At 35.2% G+C, this 17,194-nt stretch overlaps 3 protein-coding genes across 4 annotated transcripts; all 3 read right to left on the bottom strand.

Moving 5' to 3' along the window:
• Nucleotides 1-7,214: 7,214 nt before the first annotated feature.
• LOC109241120 (arogenate dehydrogenase 2, chloroplastic-like) lies at nucleotides 7,215-8,724 on the bottom strand. Its single transcript, XM_019407842.1, has one exon. It carries the CDS (start codon nucleotides 8,510-8,512, stop codon nucleotides 7,328-7,330), a length of 1,185 nt encoding a protein of 394 aa, XP_019263387.1. The 5' UTR covers nucleotides 8,513-8,724; the 3' UTR covers nucleotides 7,215-7,327.
• Nucleotides 8,725-10,603: 1,879 nt separating this feature from the next.
• Nucleotides 10,604-15,016, bottom strand: LOC109241119 (protein SSUH2 homolog). Of its 2 annotated transcripts, XM_019407840.1 has the most exons (7): nucleotides 14,809-15,015; nucleotides 13,898-14,119; nucleotides 12,955-13,021; nucleotides 12,410-12,741; nucleotides 12,084-12,225; nucleotides 11,727-11,852; nucleotides 10,604-11,293 (listed from the first exon to the last, which is right to left on the bottom strand). In XM_019407840.1, exons 1-7 carry the CDS (start codon nucleotides 14,828-14,830, stop codon nucleotides 10,909-10,911), a joined length of 1,296 nt encoding a protein of 431 aa, XP_019263385.1. In that variant the 5' UTR covers nucleotides 14,831-15,015; the 3' UTR covers nucleotides 10,604-10,908. The 2 variants fall into 2 exon arrangements, with proteins under 2 accessions (XP_019263385.1, XP_019263386.1); XM_019407841.1 differs by lacking the exon at nucleotides 13,898-14,119 and having other exon boundaries at nucleotides 14,809-15,016.
• A 503-nt stretch (nucleotides 15,017-15,519) lies between these two features.
• On the bottom strand, nucleotides 15,520-16,212 carry LOC109241112. Its single transcript, XM_019407832.1, has one exon. The coding sequence runs from the start codon at nucleotides 16,210-16,212 to the stop codon at nucleotides 15,520-15,522; it is 693 nt and encodes a 230-aa protein (XP_019263377.1).
• Between the last annotated feature and the right edge of the window lie 982 nt (nucleotides 16,213-17,194).

Genomic DNA, 17,194 nt, shown 5'->3' with positions numbered 1-17,194 from the left:
AATTCAAGGAGCCCACGAGCCGGGGAGCCCGGGACCGGCAGGCGGGCCTGGGCCGGTTCAACCGGGCCCAACGGACCTAACGGGCTCCAACGGCTATTTTAAAAAAAAATTAAAAAAAAAGACCAACGGTCAGATTTTTAAAATCAAGCCGTTGGCCACTTTAAAAAATAGCCATTTGGCCCCCAAACTTTATTTTAACCCCAAACTTTATATAATTATACTTTTTCCCAATTCTCAACTATAAATACCCCCTCATTCTTTCATTTTTACTCACCAATTCATCAATCTCTCTCAATCTATATCTAATTTCTCTTCTATAATTGCTTATTTTATTATTGCAATTTCGTGAAAAATTGTGAAGTTGTTTAATTGAAGTATTCAAGTCTTCAAGTCTTCAACGATTTTCAATTTTCAAGAAGTTGTTCGGCAATTCGGTAAACTCGTTCCAACTCTTAAGTTTTAAGAATATATTTTTGTGTGTTTTAGTTTGCATAATTGTAATTAATATGGCATCTTCTTTGAAAAAAATGTTTGGTGGTAAGGGAAAAGCTAAAATTGGTGAAAGTAGTCGCCAACCTACTACCCTTCCCCCGGCTCCCCGACCCAGACCTGTTACCCGTCCTGCTGCTCCTATTATTCTTGATAGTGATAACCTTTGTTTTCAATTTTCCGATAGTAAATTTTGCCATAATGTTGCACCAGGTGAACAATTAAATGAAGAAGTTATGAATGCTCTTTATCCTAATCAAACTATCTTAGAAAATGATGAGGAAAATGAGGATGTAGATGAAACCCAACCGGATTTAGATGATACACCTACTAGTCCTGTTAATAACCCAACTGATGCCCCGCCCGACCTGTAGAAACCCCTACTTTTAATAGACAACCTTCTAAACGCCTAGAAACATCAATAGTTTGGAATTTTTTTTACTCAAGTAAGAGAACAAAATAAGGCTAAGTGTAAAACTTGTGGGAAATTGCTGGCGCATAAATATACTGGAGACCGTAGCGGTACGGGTAGTTTGGCTAGGCACATACAAACACACCCTAGAGATAAAGTTAAATATTTACAAATGAAAGCGCAGCAAGAGGGGACAAGTGTAGATACTGCGGTTAACCCTAGTACAGGTTCAAATCTAGTTCAACCAGGAATTAACACTGTGACCGGTGGTATTTTATATTACGATCCTAATAAAGATCGTGAAGAATTAGCAAAGATGGTTACCGTTATGTGCTTACCCTATACTTTTCCTTCTAACCCTAATTTTGTGCATTCTATTAGAAAAGTTTTTAATCCTACTTATAAAGGTTGGCCTCGCGCAACAGTTAAGAGCGATATTTATAAATATAAACATGAATATGAACAATATTTGCGGTATTTGTTTACTCATATTACTAATCGGATTTCTATTACTATCGATATTGGTAGAAGTAATAATGACTGTGATTAACTAACTGTTACAAGTCATTGGATAGATGAGGAGTGGATAATGCAAAAACGCATTATTGCTTATAGAATAATTAATTCACGTCACACAGGTAAGTTTATTGCTAACACTGTTGCAGATATTTGTAGATATTTTTGTATTAGAGATAAAATAATGGCAATTTCTATGGATAATGCTTCTAGTAACACTAGTACTATAGGCATACTTACAACAACACTAAATCCTGCATTTAGTAATTGTTTCCATGTGAGATGTATTTGTCATATTTACCATTTAATCGTCGGTGATGGTATGAAAATTTTAAATTTAGAAATTGAAAAGGTTAGAATGGCTCTTAATTGGCTTTTTTATTCAAACCGTAGAAGTAGACTTAGAGAGTACTTTAAAAATGTGATGAATTTGGCCTTAGAGAAAGAAAGGTTCCTAAATCTTGTCCAACTAGATGGAGTTATATGTACGAAAGTTTAGTAGTTGCATATGAATATAGAAACCCAATTAATGCAACGTTTAATGCTCGTGTTGGTGGTGAGGATGATGATGAAATCCTTACAAATCAAGATTGGACGAATGTTAAAATTCTTATAGATTTTTTAGAACATTTTCAAATTGCTACAAATGCATTTTCTGGGCAATATTATCCTACTATTTCAAACTGTTTAGTTTATATTGCAGCACTATGTGATTTGTTTGTTGAATTTTCGGAGGGTGGGGAAATTTATAAACTTGCTATAAATGCAATGAAAGAAAAGTAAAAAATATCTTTTCCCTATCCCCCCTATTTATGGTATTGCTGCAATGTTAAATCCTACAATAAAATTAGGAGGTCCTCACTTTTGGTACTCAAATATTTATAAGGCTTTAGATCTTTCAGTTGAGGAAATTTCTACACTTGCAGAGGCAAAAGCCAGAATTAAAATAAATTCTCAAACAATTTATAATGCTTATCAACTTGCGTTAGATCATGCTATGCCAAATGTTCCAACCCCTACTTCGTCTAGTTCACAATCGTCTAAAAGAGCTGCGGGCCTACAAGCACTTAAATCTTGGACGGAGTTTCGGGGTTCTCAAGGTGATAATTTTGATGAGACTTCACATCTAATTGGGCTTCAACTTTATTTGTCGCAGGGACTTGAAAAGGAGAATCTAGAAGGCACCTTTGATCTTTTGGAATGGTGGAAGGCAAGGAAAAAATATTTTCCGGTTCTTGCAAGGATGGCTCGGGATATTTTATCTATTCAAGCTTCAACAGTTGCATCAGAGAGCGCTTTCAGTCAAGCAAGACTTCAAATAGGTGATCATAGAGCGTCTATGAGGGAGAGCTTGGAAAAATCAGTACTATTCAGAGATTGGATCCGCTCGGAAAGAAGAAACTTTGGACTTGCAGAATCACAACCGGAGATAGACGAAGCTTATGAAGAAATGATAGCGAAACTTACGGAGGATGCTGCTTCGCCCGGAAGCGGTGATGAACAAGCTTCTTTTCCGCCACCACCAACGGAACCTCCTCCGAACCTTGAAGGATTATGAGATTTGTTAGAGATACAATGTAGATTATGGTGTAACTTGTAAGTGGCACATCTTCTTTAGTTTTTTTTTTCCTTTTAATGGTGGTATTAGCACCTTGTTGTGCTCATTCCATTGGGGGGAAGAAGACTAAGAAAGATATGCCATTTTTGGTAATAAAAATTATAAGACATTCCCTTGAATATCTCTTTGCAATATTTTTTTGTCTTTAACTTGCAATTCTTTATAAGCTATAATATATATACATAACACACTATATATACTACAAGAAATAATATTTGAAAATATATATACATAACATACTATATATACTACAAGAAATTATATAAGGAAATATATATATATAACATACTATATATACTATATATATATATACTAACATACTATATATACTACAAGAAATTATATAAGGAAATATATATACATAACATACTATATATACTATAGTATACTATATATACTATATACTATATATATATATAGATATATATACTAACATACTATATATACTACAAAACATTACAAGATTTTTCAAAAGGAGGGCCCCACCCCCAATGACCATTGCCAACGGTCATATTGCACAAATAGCCTATTTTTTTATTTTCTTTTTCTTTTTCAATTTACAAAACTAACCTTCTCTAAAACTATAAATACCCCCCCTCCCTCTTCTTCATTTCAATACTCAATACTCATTTCTCAATCTAAATTTCTCTCAATCTCTCAATCTCCAATTTTCAAGGCTTCAAGTCTCAATCTCAAATTTCAAGTTAAATCATGCCTCGTTCGGAAAGAGTGCGCTTATTTGTTTCGCAACACTTTGAAGTGCTTGAAGAAAATGAAGAAGGCCAAATATTAAAGTGCAAGAACTGTGGAAGAGTCTTAAATTTTCGTTCAGGGTGTACCACAGGCATTTTAAGGAGGCATATAAAGTATTGTCTTGAGCGTATTTATCCGGAAATTCGTCTTTAAGATTTTTCGACAATTTATGTTATTTTAAAATTATTAGACGTATTTATGCTTAATGTTTTACTTTGTTATTAATTTATTATGCATGATAATTTAGTTTTACTATTGTTTTGTTATTTTACTTTTTCTTCAAGCACTTTTTATATTATATATACTACATATATTTATATAGCCATGTATAAGAGCAATTTATATTAGTATATAGATATATGGTTTACAAGAAATTGCCTTAAACAAAAAAAATTTTATAAAAAAATAGCCCGAAAATAAATAAAAAAACTCGTTAGGCCCGTATGGGCCCGCGAGCCCGGCCCATTTAGCCCAGGACCATGTGGGCTTAGGCCCGTCTGGGCTGGTTCCACCCGTTGAGCCCATGAAGCCCGGGACCGCTAAGCCCAGGCCCGTTTAGCCCATTTAGGCCCAGGCCCGGCCCAGAATACAGCATACCTATTATTGAGACATGAAATACGCCAATTATATTCTTTCTTTCTTTCTTCCTTCTCTCCTTCTATCAGCAAGATTCTCAATTCTGTCTCTTCTCCCTCAAACTTGAGCAACGTATACAGTATTTTTGTTCGTCTCCATTGAAATGGATTGAACAGAGAAACGAACAAAATACTCCCCTTTATGAACAATTGAACAGAGAGAGGATTGAACAAAGAAACCAACAAAATACTCCCTTTTCTGAATATTGAACAAAATTCTCTCTCTTCTCCCTCATTATCGTCGGCGTCATCATCCACTATTGGCTTACCCTCTTAAGCGGACAGATCTGGCCATGACTATGCCGTAGAAGATTTGAGGGGCAGGTTTTGTTCGTCTTCATTTTTAATTTTAATACAATGTATATAGTATTTTGCTTGGCCTGAAAACGCCATTTCCGACGAACTTTCTTCTCTTCTTTGCGATTTAGTCACATACAATAATACGAATACATTGTATTATATACAAATACACTCAAATATATTGTATATTTGTATAAATACATTATTTTTCGCATGTATTTATGTATCCCAAAGGTCTGTATTTTTTTAATACAACCGAATATCACTGTGTGTTTGTTGTTTGAATACAGTCGAAAATACAACGTATAATAGTGAATAACGAATATCTGTGAATTGAATACAATGTACACAGTCGAATTGAATAGAACGATATAGGCCCTATTTCTTGATTTTTTGTTGTTTGAATACAACTGGATTCAATATAGTGAAATTGAATACAATTCGGTATTGCGCTTTCATCACTATTTTTTAGGCGGATTACCTCATTGTATTTATAAATATATTCGCGTGAATACATGGAATACATCATTAAACAACTGTAATCCCTGTTATTTAGGCGGATTACCTTACTGTATTTATAAATATATACTATCGCGCGAATACATTGAATACAACACAGTAGCAGCGAAATTTATGTAGAATTGATTTGGTTGAGTTAAATTAGGAGTGATACACTCTAATTGATCCTCTTTACGTTATTAAACATTTGGACTCCTCTATTTTTTAGACGAATTCCGTTACTTTATTCATGAATACAATAGCACAAATACAGTGAATACAATCGCGCAACAACTAAATATATAGTAGCTATATGAAATAATTATGTATATAGTAGTTATAGGAAGTTAATAGCCACTAAATAATTGTGATTTCGGAAAATTCCTCAAATATCCCCCAACAAATAATATACATTGACCCAAGCTCTATGCTATATATGTGAAGGAAAAAACTTACCCGCACCCGGTGTATACACCAAGCCAATAACTAAATGACATTTGTCGTCTTATTTAATTATAAATTAGTAGTATGTAACCATAGTTAACTTTATCTACTTTTTGTAATCTTAAATAATATAAATATAATAATAATCTTATTAGAATTCTAGCTATTCTGTTGTTCCACGACAAATACCGTAAGGGAGCAAATCAGGGCTAACAAATTTCTCATTAACCACCCAAATTCTCATTCTTTCTTCTTAAATAATTTTTGCTACAAATACACCCTCATTAATTTTTCTACGATCTTATAAAGCCAAAAATATACTAGCTTCCACCTTTCTACACTAACTTATAGTAGATCATTCAATTTTTTTTAACATAAAAATTAGCTATAAAATCACAAAAATAATCATTGTTAAAGGCATTCAACAAGGTAGCTTACAAGATAATTGTTCTACTAAACTCTAACACGTAAATATTAAGTTAACTACAAGAAAAATTATCTTTCGGAGGAAGCATCCTATAATATTATTTAAGATGTCTAAGAGCTCCTTTATAAATACTATCATATTATATCTCTAACAGAATTATGTTTTTCAATCTTCAATGGAGAAATAAAAGAACAAAAAACTCACTTGATGTAGCAAGAAACTTAGGCGGGAAATAAAATAAAAACGGCTAACCCTAATAGCTTTTTAGTAAATATTGTAGTAAAAGAACTCTTGTAGACGGCTAACTCTAGCAGAGTTTATTAGCTTTAACAGACTGTTTATCACCTTTCTTAAAACAAAAAACAAAAAATTTAAAAACAACTCTAGTAGAATATTTTAATTCCTATGGTTAACTTAACTAGAATTGGTATATACTCCGAGTGTGGGTAAGTTTCCTATATGTGAATGACCTGTGAAAAATCATGCTCAACAGTAGTTTAGTGATCATCAAATGTAATTCCTTTCATGATTAGTGCTTGTAATCTTAATTTGGATCGGGTAATAAAGCTCGAACTTCTCTATCAAGTTACCCGTTATTATGCTACATTATAATGTTTTAGGAAAATTCTTTAAATTTGGCAAAAACTGGATACAATTTTTTAGCAAATTCCAAGATAAGATAAAGCTCTCCACAAATTAGTTACCCGTTAAAGTATCATCGTTTATAATATAGGAGAGTCAAATTAGTTTTGGTCAATAATAAGCTCTCCAAAAATATCCTCTCACAGCAGTTTACATGATTAAGTTTGGTATCACCACCCAAGAATCTATAACTCTCTGGAGTCAAACTTTGTTCTACAAAAGTAGTTAAAAATATAGGGGTGTGTTTGATATGAAGTCAAACTTTAGGGGTATATTTGTACAAACGTCTATCAATACTTGCATTAGAGTAGGCGGACTACATCACACCCTTTAAGGTATAGTCCTTCCTCGGACCCAGTGTAAACATAGAATGCCTTGGGCATCGGGTTTAATATGAAGTCAAAATTACAATTTGGGACGAGTTAAACTTTTTACGGAGTCTAAACATGCTAGCAAGATGCTATAAAGATACTCCAAACGAAATTACCAAATATCAACTCTTATTAAACAAATCAACTACAAGATTGAAAACGATATTAAAAAATAACCAACTTGAATTTCAATATTCTTAGACATCATTATTTTAGCTAGGATCAAGAAATAGCCTCTTTCTTCATCTCAACTTGCAAATTTTCAATCTTCTTAGTAATAGAAGTAGGTAAAGCCAGCCTACTTTCCATTTCCACTCTCTTCTCCAACTTCTCAAGAACTTTCCCAAATAATTCCATTTTTACACTCTCCAAAGCCATATCCAACCTCTCCAAAACCTCCATAGAATTACTATTATACGCAAACAAACCATAATACAAATCAAAGCTATCAGCAGTTGTATTTTCCATCAAATTCAACAATTTTTCGTACCCTTTTGTATTTATAGGTGTTGTCTCCGGTCCAAGTTTTTGCAACACTCTACCTATAGTATGTGTAATAAATTGTGAGCCAGCAGCATACTTGTCATGTTCAGAACAACTCATTTCTACCATCCTACAACCTTCTTTTTCGAAAATATTAATGAAATTATTGACTCTTTGTATCCTAGATTCCTCTTGTCCAATTCGAACTTTGTCAAACATAAATGGTAGTCCCTTCCAATTGTCCTTTCCACTTGTTGGACCAAACATAGGATGAGTGCATAAAATGTCAAATTCTTGAGGTAGTAATTGAAGAAAAATGTTTTTGGGAAATTCCTTGACGGATAGTACGTCTACGAAAAGTGTGTTACGCTTAAGCTTTTGGATGGGAAGGGAACGAATGACTCGTTCGAGGGAATTAATGGAAGTGCAGAGTACGACGATGTCAGGATGTTGCTCACATATGTCATGAGGATCTTTGAAGAAATTGACGTTTAGGGATTTTGCTATGAGAGAATAGTCAGTACGAGAATGAGCTAGTACGATGTGACCTTGTTGAATAAAAGCCTTGGCTATAAATTGTCCAAAGTTGCCAAAACCTATAATAGCTATTTTAAGCTTGTTGGAGTTGGAAAGGGAATATGATGATGTATTTTCTTCGATTTTCAAGAAACTCGATGATCTTGAAATTTCTTGAAGTATGGTTAGATTATTATTTCGACTTAGGTTTGAGGCATTGTTGTTGTTGGTGACGGTTACATCATTATTTTGGGCACGAAAAGAGGAGAATAGGTGGTGTCGAGGTCGAGTTGAAACGATCGAATGATGAAAAAGACCATGGTGGTGGTGGTGGTTGAAGAGTAGGGATGAAGATGAATGAGTTTGAGTAATATTGTTGGATTTTTGTATAGATGAAAGGGAAAACATGGTTTGATTTTATTGAACCTAATAAAAATTGAAGTGAATATTAGTCTTCTCTTCTTACACAATAGGAGGCAGAGAAAAAAGTACAGCTGAAATAGGGCTTGTTGTACACAACAGGAGGAAAAGAAAGCTCTCTTTTGAAATAGGAAGAAATCAAAGAGAGAGCTTTCAACTAAATAAGAGTAAGATGAACAGCTTAATTAATAAGAGCTTATATAGGGGATGTTTGCGATTGTATAGGTGCGAGCAAGGCGACAGAACAAACTAAATAAAAATATGGTAAATACAGATTAATCATTAAATAAAAGTGTACTATGAAAGAATATTATTTTATTATAGTTCTCTAAATGCTTCCTGTGATTCTTCACAAGCTAGCAATATCAATATTTATAATAGTACTACAACAACAGCAGCAACCACTCAGTAGTCAGTATAATCCCATAAGTGAGGTTTGGGGAGAGTAGGATGTACGCAGCCTTATCCTGGAAGGGCAAAGACACTATTTCCAATAGACCCTCGAATATTTATAATAGTACTAAATTTATTTTAACCAGAAATAGGAAAATCTATTCTTATATGTATTTGACTACAAATCCTATTTAGACATGAATTAAATAAATTTTTAAATAAAAAAATCCTAAACAATTTAGGTTTTCTACCTCAATTTTGAATTAGTGTTCCAAGAAGAAAAATTGGAACAATTCAAAGCACTTGTGAGAAGAGGTGAATTATACGATTATATCTTTATTTTATTGAAGACTTTGTTGACTTCAGAAGTCTTCGTCAACCTAAAGCTGTAGATTCTTAATAGTTTTGTAACTTTGTTAGCACGTGAATTTATGTCAAATTCTAGGGCTGCTGAATTTTTTATTTACAATTGGCTCAAATGTAGCAGATTCCCAACCTATGATTGCACATACACTAAGAAGGGATGGATTATTTTTAGATTCACTTGCTTTATTTTTGTGGGGTTTGTACTAGTGCGTCATTACATATCTAAGTAAAATGTTTCGTAGTGTCATGATTAAAATACACAGAATTGAAATGCAGGAAGTGAAAGTGCCACATGGCTGCTCATGGTGTTGGGATGCCGGATTGTTAATAAAGAATAAAGAATAATAATAACAACATATTGTAATCTCATAAGTGGGTTTGAGAAGACTCGTATATATACAAACCTTGCCTTACCTCTTGAAGATAGAGAGCTTGTTTCCGAAACAGAGGCGGATCCAAGATTTCAAGAGGATGAGTGCACTATTGTAAAGAGGGTGGATCTAGAATTTATATTTGACGGGTTTAACTTTAGTCTCTTATCGTAAACTCACTACACTTTTGAAATTATAGGTTCAAAATTATATTCTTTTTGAAATTTTAGTAACTCTCTCTCTCTCTCTCTCTCTCTCTCACACACACACACACACACACACACACACACACACACATATATATATATATATATATATATATATATATATATATATATATATATATATATACGTGCCAAAAACAGGACCGTTGAACTGTCAATTTCACTTGTAGAGTGCACCCAATAATAATTGCATTATAAGACTCTTTGAACATGAGTTCACGCACATATATTTAAGTAATTTTTAACAAATATAATATTATTATAAATGATTTAGGGAGAAGAGTATGGATTCACGTGAACCCATATCCATCAACTTGGATTGGCCATCGGCTCAAAGAAAGCATAATCAAATTTTACTAAGGAGAGTCAAAATATAAAGGAGTAAACACATTAAGAAATCAAAGGGATTCAATACATATACATAAAAAGAATTAACCTACTAAAATTTCCTGAGGAGAGTTTAGCTTTGCCTTTGAAGATTACATATTATAGTTAAGTAAATCTCACTCAACTTGCTTAACCTTTGGGTTACAGTATCTTACACATAGATTAATTAAATTAATCAGTTCCTGCAAATTGCCACTGGATACGTAGACTTAGTTTTGGTTGCAGCCTAACTGTATATTAATGCTGCAAATGGATCAAAAAACACTACATAAAATCCCCATATGACAAGTCAAATTATTAGAAAGGAAGATCAAATTGCAAAAATAACATTGAGGTTATTTTCTTCAGAGATCAAATAAGGTTGTTGATGAAGTCTATACAATTTGTTTGTCTAAGGAAAAAAGAATCAAGCCAAAAGGCTAGCATTGTTTTACATTACAGAGATCTGGAAATAGATGATTGGATAATTACTCCCTTAACTAATAAAACAATTATGATATTATTGTTCGGAAGTAGGAACACAAACCCTTTATTCATGGAAAGCATACAGTATATTCTATACAAAAACCAACTTGTTCTTCCCATAACACTCTTTGGGACAAAACTAAGGCCAATAATGAAGAAACAGATTCAGTTTTTTCAATTATAGTTTCAACCATTCCAAGCAAGGACAAAGGCCCCAACAAAACCTAGAAGGATAGTAGTCTTTCATATAAACCTCTCTTCCATTTCCAATAATATAGAAACTGAAGGAGCGATTACGATCAGTCATGGTCACGCGAGTCACCGGGACAACAGAGATGGTGTGTCGCTCGCATATGATCCTTGCAGTAGTAGGTATTGAAGGCCTCTCTGCAATTACTTCAGAAGAGAACTTGTTAAGGAAATATGAATCGGCAAAGTAGGCTGGAGTGCACTGGTATGCTTGGTTATTGCACAACTGGACTCCCTTTGCTCTGTGAAAGACGTCATCTGGAACAGAACCTGCTCCACTTGTAGCGTTTACTTTCCGGGTTGAAAGTGACCTCCTACGAAAACATGTCAAATTTGCACGCCATATTAATCCTCTGCATCAGTGCCAAAATCTACAAGATACCTTAAATCATATGGATAAGATACTGTTTGCTATAACGATGGCCAAAGTCCTCGTCTTTCACACTTCATGGCATATAGTTATGTTGAACTAGACAAGTCAAGTGCTTTAGAGCCATCAGTTCCGGACAGAACTATTACCAAACCACAAAGGGATTATATCCAAATTTTAGTTGTGATGGGTGTCAGTTAATGTGGGTATTCTGTTGGGCAATTGTTTTATTTTTTTGGACATCGCGCAGGGCACAGAACGAGGCCAACACAATAAATACATAATGCGTGATCATTCAGTTGTCAACCTCATGATTTCCTTGATTGTAATATGCATGACTAATTGAGTATAATAAATCAAAAGTAAAGATAGATTACCATCTAACAACAGCTACTTTCCGTGCTAAAAGAGAACCACCACCTTGGCATGTTTGGCATTTGATCAGGCCACGAGATTCACATGTCACACAAGGAAGTTTCCCATTACCTTTACACTTCAGGCATCTGCAAAAGAAAGATGTTTTTGGTAAATCAATTACAATTGTCAGACACCTCAAGGTCTGCACTTGTCTCCAAAAAAGGTACCAGGAGAAACCATGAACGCAGAATGAAATTTGGACGCCCGAATAGTACAAGAGTAATCATCGGGTCTTTCAACTATACTTAGTCAAGGAAAAAAGAATAAACTTGACGAAGAAATGCACCGCAACAGTTAACAATCTGTCAAAAGCTCACATTGTGTCAGATCCGTCCTTGTGAGCAATTAGACCCCTTCCATAGCAAGTAGGACACTGGGCCATTTGACCCTCCTTGTAAAACCCTGGCTCTTGATCTGCATTGCAAGTAGTACAAACTACATTTCCTCGACCATCACAACCTGTGAAGCAGTTAAGCAAAATCGTGAAAATCACTCCAACTTTAACCCAAGAACCATATGATAGGGAAAAAGGTTAAAGACTATATTGAAGGAGTACAATAATAACACAAGAAATAGTAATCAAGTTTATTTTTTAACACTATTAACAATGCAAAAAGATTATCCCACAAACAATGTCTATTACCTGAACATTTCTCTATAGTTTCCGAATGAGGAATTCTCAGTCGTGACTCCTTGTAAGGTACAAACAAAACAGGAAATTCAGACCTTAAATCCAATTCCCATATTCCCATCTCAGGCCCCTTGTCCTTTCCATCAATGCTGCCACTGGAGTATGGCTCCTTCTCTATAATTGTATCTCTCTCTTCCGTGAAAGTTTCTAGCGTCCCCACATAGACATTGCAATCTTCAATTGCATGAATCTTCCAGGTCCGAGCTGGACGACTTCCCCAACAGCAGCGATGGCCAACATGATCGATAAGCAACTCTCGTACTTCTACCTCGTCCAACACTTGCCTGCCAAAAAACTTAGTTAATCAAGCTGTTGCAACAATAACCATAATGTAAGCTCCTAGTCTTTTTCATTACTTGTTTCAGAACACTAATTGGTGTACGAAAACCAGCAGAAGAGGAAAGTAGTGCAACCCTAATGGTAATGATCTCAAATATACTTAATATAACCAATGTAACCCAAGCAAGACATCGTTGGGAAGAATGCTGCGTAATTACCTCCTTAGGTCACCGGCAGTTTCACCTGCAGCTCCATAGTACCCACCCTGATAAACAATCCCTTGCTCTGCAACAAAAGAGAACATAATTTATTTTCTAACACAATTTAAATAAGACATAGTGATGAAACAGCAGGGAAGTCATACGCATACTCTAGAGCCAAAAAAAAACACGCAAGTGACCTAATCACAGTTGTGAACTTTACCAAGGAAAAACAAAAGGGCACAAACATTCTCTTTAGTCGTAAAGGCATCAACATAGTATCATCCGCCAAAAACAGGCAGTAAGAATTTAGCCAGATAGCTTTAATGTATTTAACGATAGAAAATTCGTAAAAGACATGGTGTTGAAACTTAATGCAAGCCATAAGACCAGAGATTTCTGGTAATAACAAGAAGCAACAAAATATGGGGTATGAGTTTATAAAGAGAGCAAAAAAAAGTAGGCTTTCAAGCTATATTAGAAGCTCCTAACTCAAATCTAAAGGTAGGTCTATTAGCCCCTTCATCGACGTTCAATAAACTGAGAATCCCCAAGGCTATAAAACAATTAAAAATTGTTTTACATTTTAATCAAACCAAGCAAATGAACTAAAATGGTAATAACGTAAACTGAGGCAAAGACCTTTTGTGCTCAGCAGTCATCTATTTCATTTTGTATATGTCACTCTTTCCTTCTTAGTTTGTTTGGAAAAGAATGACATATTTCGCATTAAAAATTATTCAACTTAATGAAGTACTTTATAGCCACAAAAATGTCATGGCATGTTTTACACCATAGGTTCTAATGGTACTTCAATACTTCTGGAATGTGCCAAGAGTCTTTTGTTTTCATTAAACTCTATGTCCCGTCACACACCACCTAATAAAATAAACTAGAGGGAGTATATAAAGCTCAACACAAAATAAGCCAGTATGAGAGAATATGTCCGCGGGCAACTTACCGTAAGATTGTGGCTGAGATTGGGATTGGGGAGAGCTGATCAAGGGGGCATGGAGAGAAGGAGAGTAAGGAACTGACATAGAAGCAGCAGACCTAATCTCATCGACGCTGACTTCTGATCCGGCCAAAGAATTCGTAGGAATCGCAGACCCCGCCCTTCCCACATTCTCATAATAATTCCATCTCTCACTCCCTCTTTGACCTGTTTCGCTTGCTGCTTTCCCTATTTTTAAAAGTCACATTAATCCAAACTTAAGCTATGCAAAAAGGAAAATCAAGAAAAGGTGTAAAAATTGCCACACAAAAAATGATCAGGTATAAGCAATTAAGCTATGCAAAAGGGAAAAGCAAGAAAAGGTGATAAAAATTCACAGAAAAGATTCACGCTTTAAGCGAAGCAGGTTTACAAAATGTGAAAAGCAATAAAAGGGTATATAAAAATCTTGCAGAAATTCAAGTTTTAGGCATTTAGGCCACGCAAAATGGTAAAAGCAAGAAAAGGGTACAAAAATTGACAGAAAAGACTAAAGTATTCAGCAATTAAAGTTTGCAAAAAGGGAAAAGCAACGAATATTGACAGAAAAAACAAGCTTTAAGCAATTAAGCTATCAAAATTGTTAAAGCAAGGAAAGGGCATAAAAGTTGAATGAAAAGGTTCCAGCTATAAGCACTAAAGCTATGCAAAATGGGACAAGCAATAAAAGGGTATAAACTTTTTACAGAAAAGATTCAAGCTTTAAGCAATTGAGCTATAGAAAATGGGAGAAACAAGAAAAGGGTATAGAAATGGACAATAAAGATTCAAGCTTTAAGCAAGTAAGCTATAAAAATGGGAGAAACAAGAAAAGGGTATAGGAATTGACAATAAAGATTCAAGTTTTAAGCTTTAATGATGATGGGAAAAAGACTAACCTGTCAACAGTGGCTCCTCCATAGCTCCTAACGAATTCAAAACTCAGTGATTGAAGGATCACACTTCAAATTGTAAATTTTAACATAACCTCCCCTAAGATGATATATAACCAATCTGCCTTAATGAAGAAGAAATAAGACAGTCGTATTGTAAGATATGTAGGGAAAAACTATCTTCATATGCTGTGGGGTCTAGAGCTCTGCTGGCACGGCGTGTGGAATTCTGCCGATTCACATGTGGAGAATACTTGGCAAATGTCAATATAGCGATTTTCTTTTCAACATGCAAAACAATTTTCAGACGAATTTTTTTTAAATATAAATATGGTCCCTTATATTTGGGTAGGTTTTACATAGTCTTAATTATATTTAACAGAATTATGAAAAAAAATTAACCAAAAAATACAGAAAAAATTTTCATCAAATTACAAAATATTTAATACCAAAAGCTACACCAAAAAATAGACAAAATACCAGATATCCATCTAAAAATACTGCACTAGACACTAGAAATAGACGGAAAATAGTAGAAGTTGCAAAAATGTACCTCTAAATTCCGGTTCTCATTAAATCCTTTTCTCTTCAGGGATCTCATTAAATCCAACAATCAAATTTTTTTTGGTAATAACTGTGAAATTATCATTAACAACAAAATTTTTACACCTAGAGAGCACCTAGTGTTTGCTAGGCCTCATCAGATCTCTTCTAATTTCATATCCAGGTAAACAAATATTGACATTTACGGGCTCTACATGTATTCCTCATGCTATCTAGTCTAATCTTAACTTCTTGTTGTATCTTTGCTATTGTGAACTCTCTATTTATAGTTATATTCCTAAAGATTCTCCAATTCCTAGCTTGCCATGTGTGGTATATCATAGCTCCCCACACTGCTGCGACCATTTCTTTTTGAACTTGTTTCCAGTTCCTTCTTTGTATCCAATGTAGGCTCTCTCTGATGCCCTTTTCCTGGAGCTGTATTCCTAGCCATATAGACACTCCATTCCTAGGTGCTGTAATCCATGAACATTCAGCAAATAGATGTGCCTGAGTTTCTAATCTTCCTTGATCACATAAGCTGCATGATCCATTAGCCACTGGGATTTTTATCCTGAGAAGCCTTTTCTTTGTTAGCAACCTATCTTGATTGGCTAACCAGATGATAAACAGATGCTTGGGTTGCATCATTGTTGTCCATACTGAGCCGGATTCCTGCATTCTCACCTGCTCCCCTAGTAACATGTTGTAGCTCTTTGTCATTGAATAAGCACCATTGGGAGTTAGTGTGTATTCCCTATTCTGATACCAACTCTCCATAAGGCCTTTGAGAGAATGTAGCTTCTTCCAATACCAGCTACAGTCAGCTGGAGCTTTATGTTGCCATATGTTACTTTCAGTCCTCATATATACTCCATGAATCCACCTAACCCATAAAATATCCTCCTTTGCCAGCTGCCATAATAGTTTTCCTATTGCAGCAATATTCCATATCCTATAATTCTTTATGTTGAGGCCTCCATACTTTTTTGGCACACACACTTTCTCCCTGTAATGACCCGGCCGGTCGTTTTAAGAATTTACGCCTTGATCCCCTATTAACTGCATTCCCCATATTTGTTTCTGCTATTGTGAGTTGTCGGAAGGATTTATTTGGAGTTTCGGAGAGTTTTGGGACACTTAGTCCCTAAATGAGTGTTTAAGTTTTAGAATTTGGACTGTAGTCGGAACAGTGTGAAGACGGCCTCGGAATGGAATTTCATTGGTTCCGTTAGCTCCGTTGGGTGATTTCGGGTTTAGGAGCGTGTTCGGATTGTGTTTTGGAGGTCCGTAGCTTAATTAGGCTTGAAATGCTGAAAGTTGAAATTTTGAAGTTTCCGGTTCGATAGTGAGATTTTTTATATCGGGGTCGGAATAGAATTTCGAAAGTTGGAGTAGCTCCGTAGTGTTGAATGTGACGTGTGTGCAAAATTTCAAGTCATTCGGACGAGGTTTGATAAACTTTTTGATCGAAAGCGTAAATTCAGAAGATTTTGGAATTCTTAGGCTTGAATTCGATGATGATTCGATGTTTCGATGTTGTTTTAGGTGTTTTAAGGGTTGGTATAAGTTTGGATAGTGGTATATGACTTGTTCGTACTTTTGGTTGAGGTCCTGGGGGCCTCGGGATGATTTCGGATGGTTGTCGGAGAGTTAGGCATTTGAAGTTAGCAGCTGAAGCTGTGTTTCCTGTCATAACCGCACCTGCGTGTGTGGGACCGCAGGTGCGGCACCGCAGAAGCGGCTATGTGATCGTAGAAGCGAGGTTGGCTAGGCTCTAGCAAACTGCAGGTGCGAAATGGTCAACGCACCTGCGAGACCGCAGGTGCGGTAAAGGAGCCGCAGGTGC

This window comes from Nicotiana attenuata, unplaced genomic scaffold (assembly GCF_001879085.1).
Source record: "Nicotiana attenuata strain UT unplaced genomic scaffold, NIATTr2, whole genome shotgun sequence".
Classification (NCBI taxonomy): Eukaryota; Viridiplantae; Streptophyta; class Magnoliopsida; order Solanales; family Solanaceae; genus Nicotiana; species Nicotiana attenuata.
Note: the sequence above shows the minus strand (reverse complement) of the source record. Positions and strands in the feature narration are given on the sequence as shown.

Coding starts and splice junctions, on each gene's coding strand:
- LOC109241120 (XM_019407842.1), bottom strand. CDS start 8,512: ATGTTTTCCCTTTCATCTATACAAAAATCCAACAATATTACTCAAACT.
- LOC109241119 (XM_019407840.1), bottom strand. CDS start 14,830: ATGGAGGAGCCACTGTTGACAG. Junction 14,120..14,808: donor GGAGGAGCCACTGTTGACAG/GTTAGTCTTTTT, acceptor TTTTAAAAATAG/GGAAAGCAGCAAGCGAAACA. Junction 13,022..13,897: donor ATCTCAGCCACAATCTTACG/GTAAGTTGCCCG, acceptor CTTTTGTTGCAG/AGCAAGGGATTGTTTATCAG.
- LOC109241112 (XM_019407832.1), bottom strand. CDS start 16,212: ATGAGGACTGAAAGTAACATATGGCAACATAAAGCTCCAGCTGACTGT.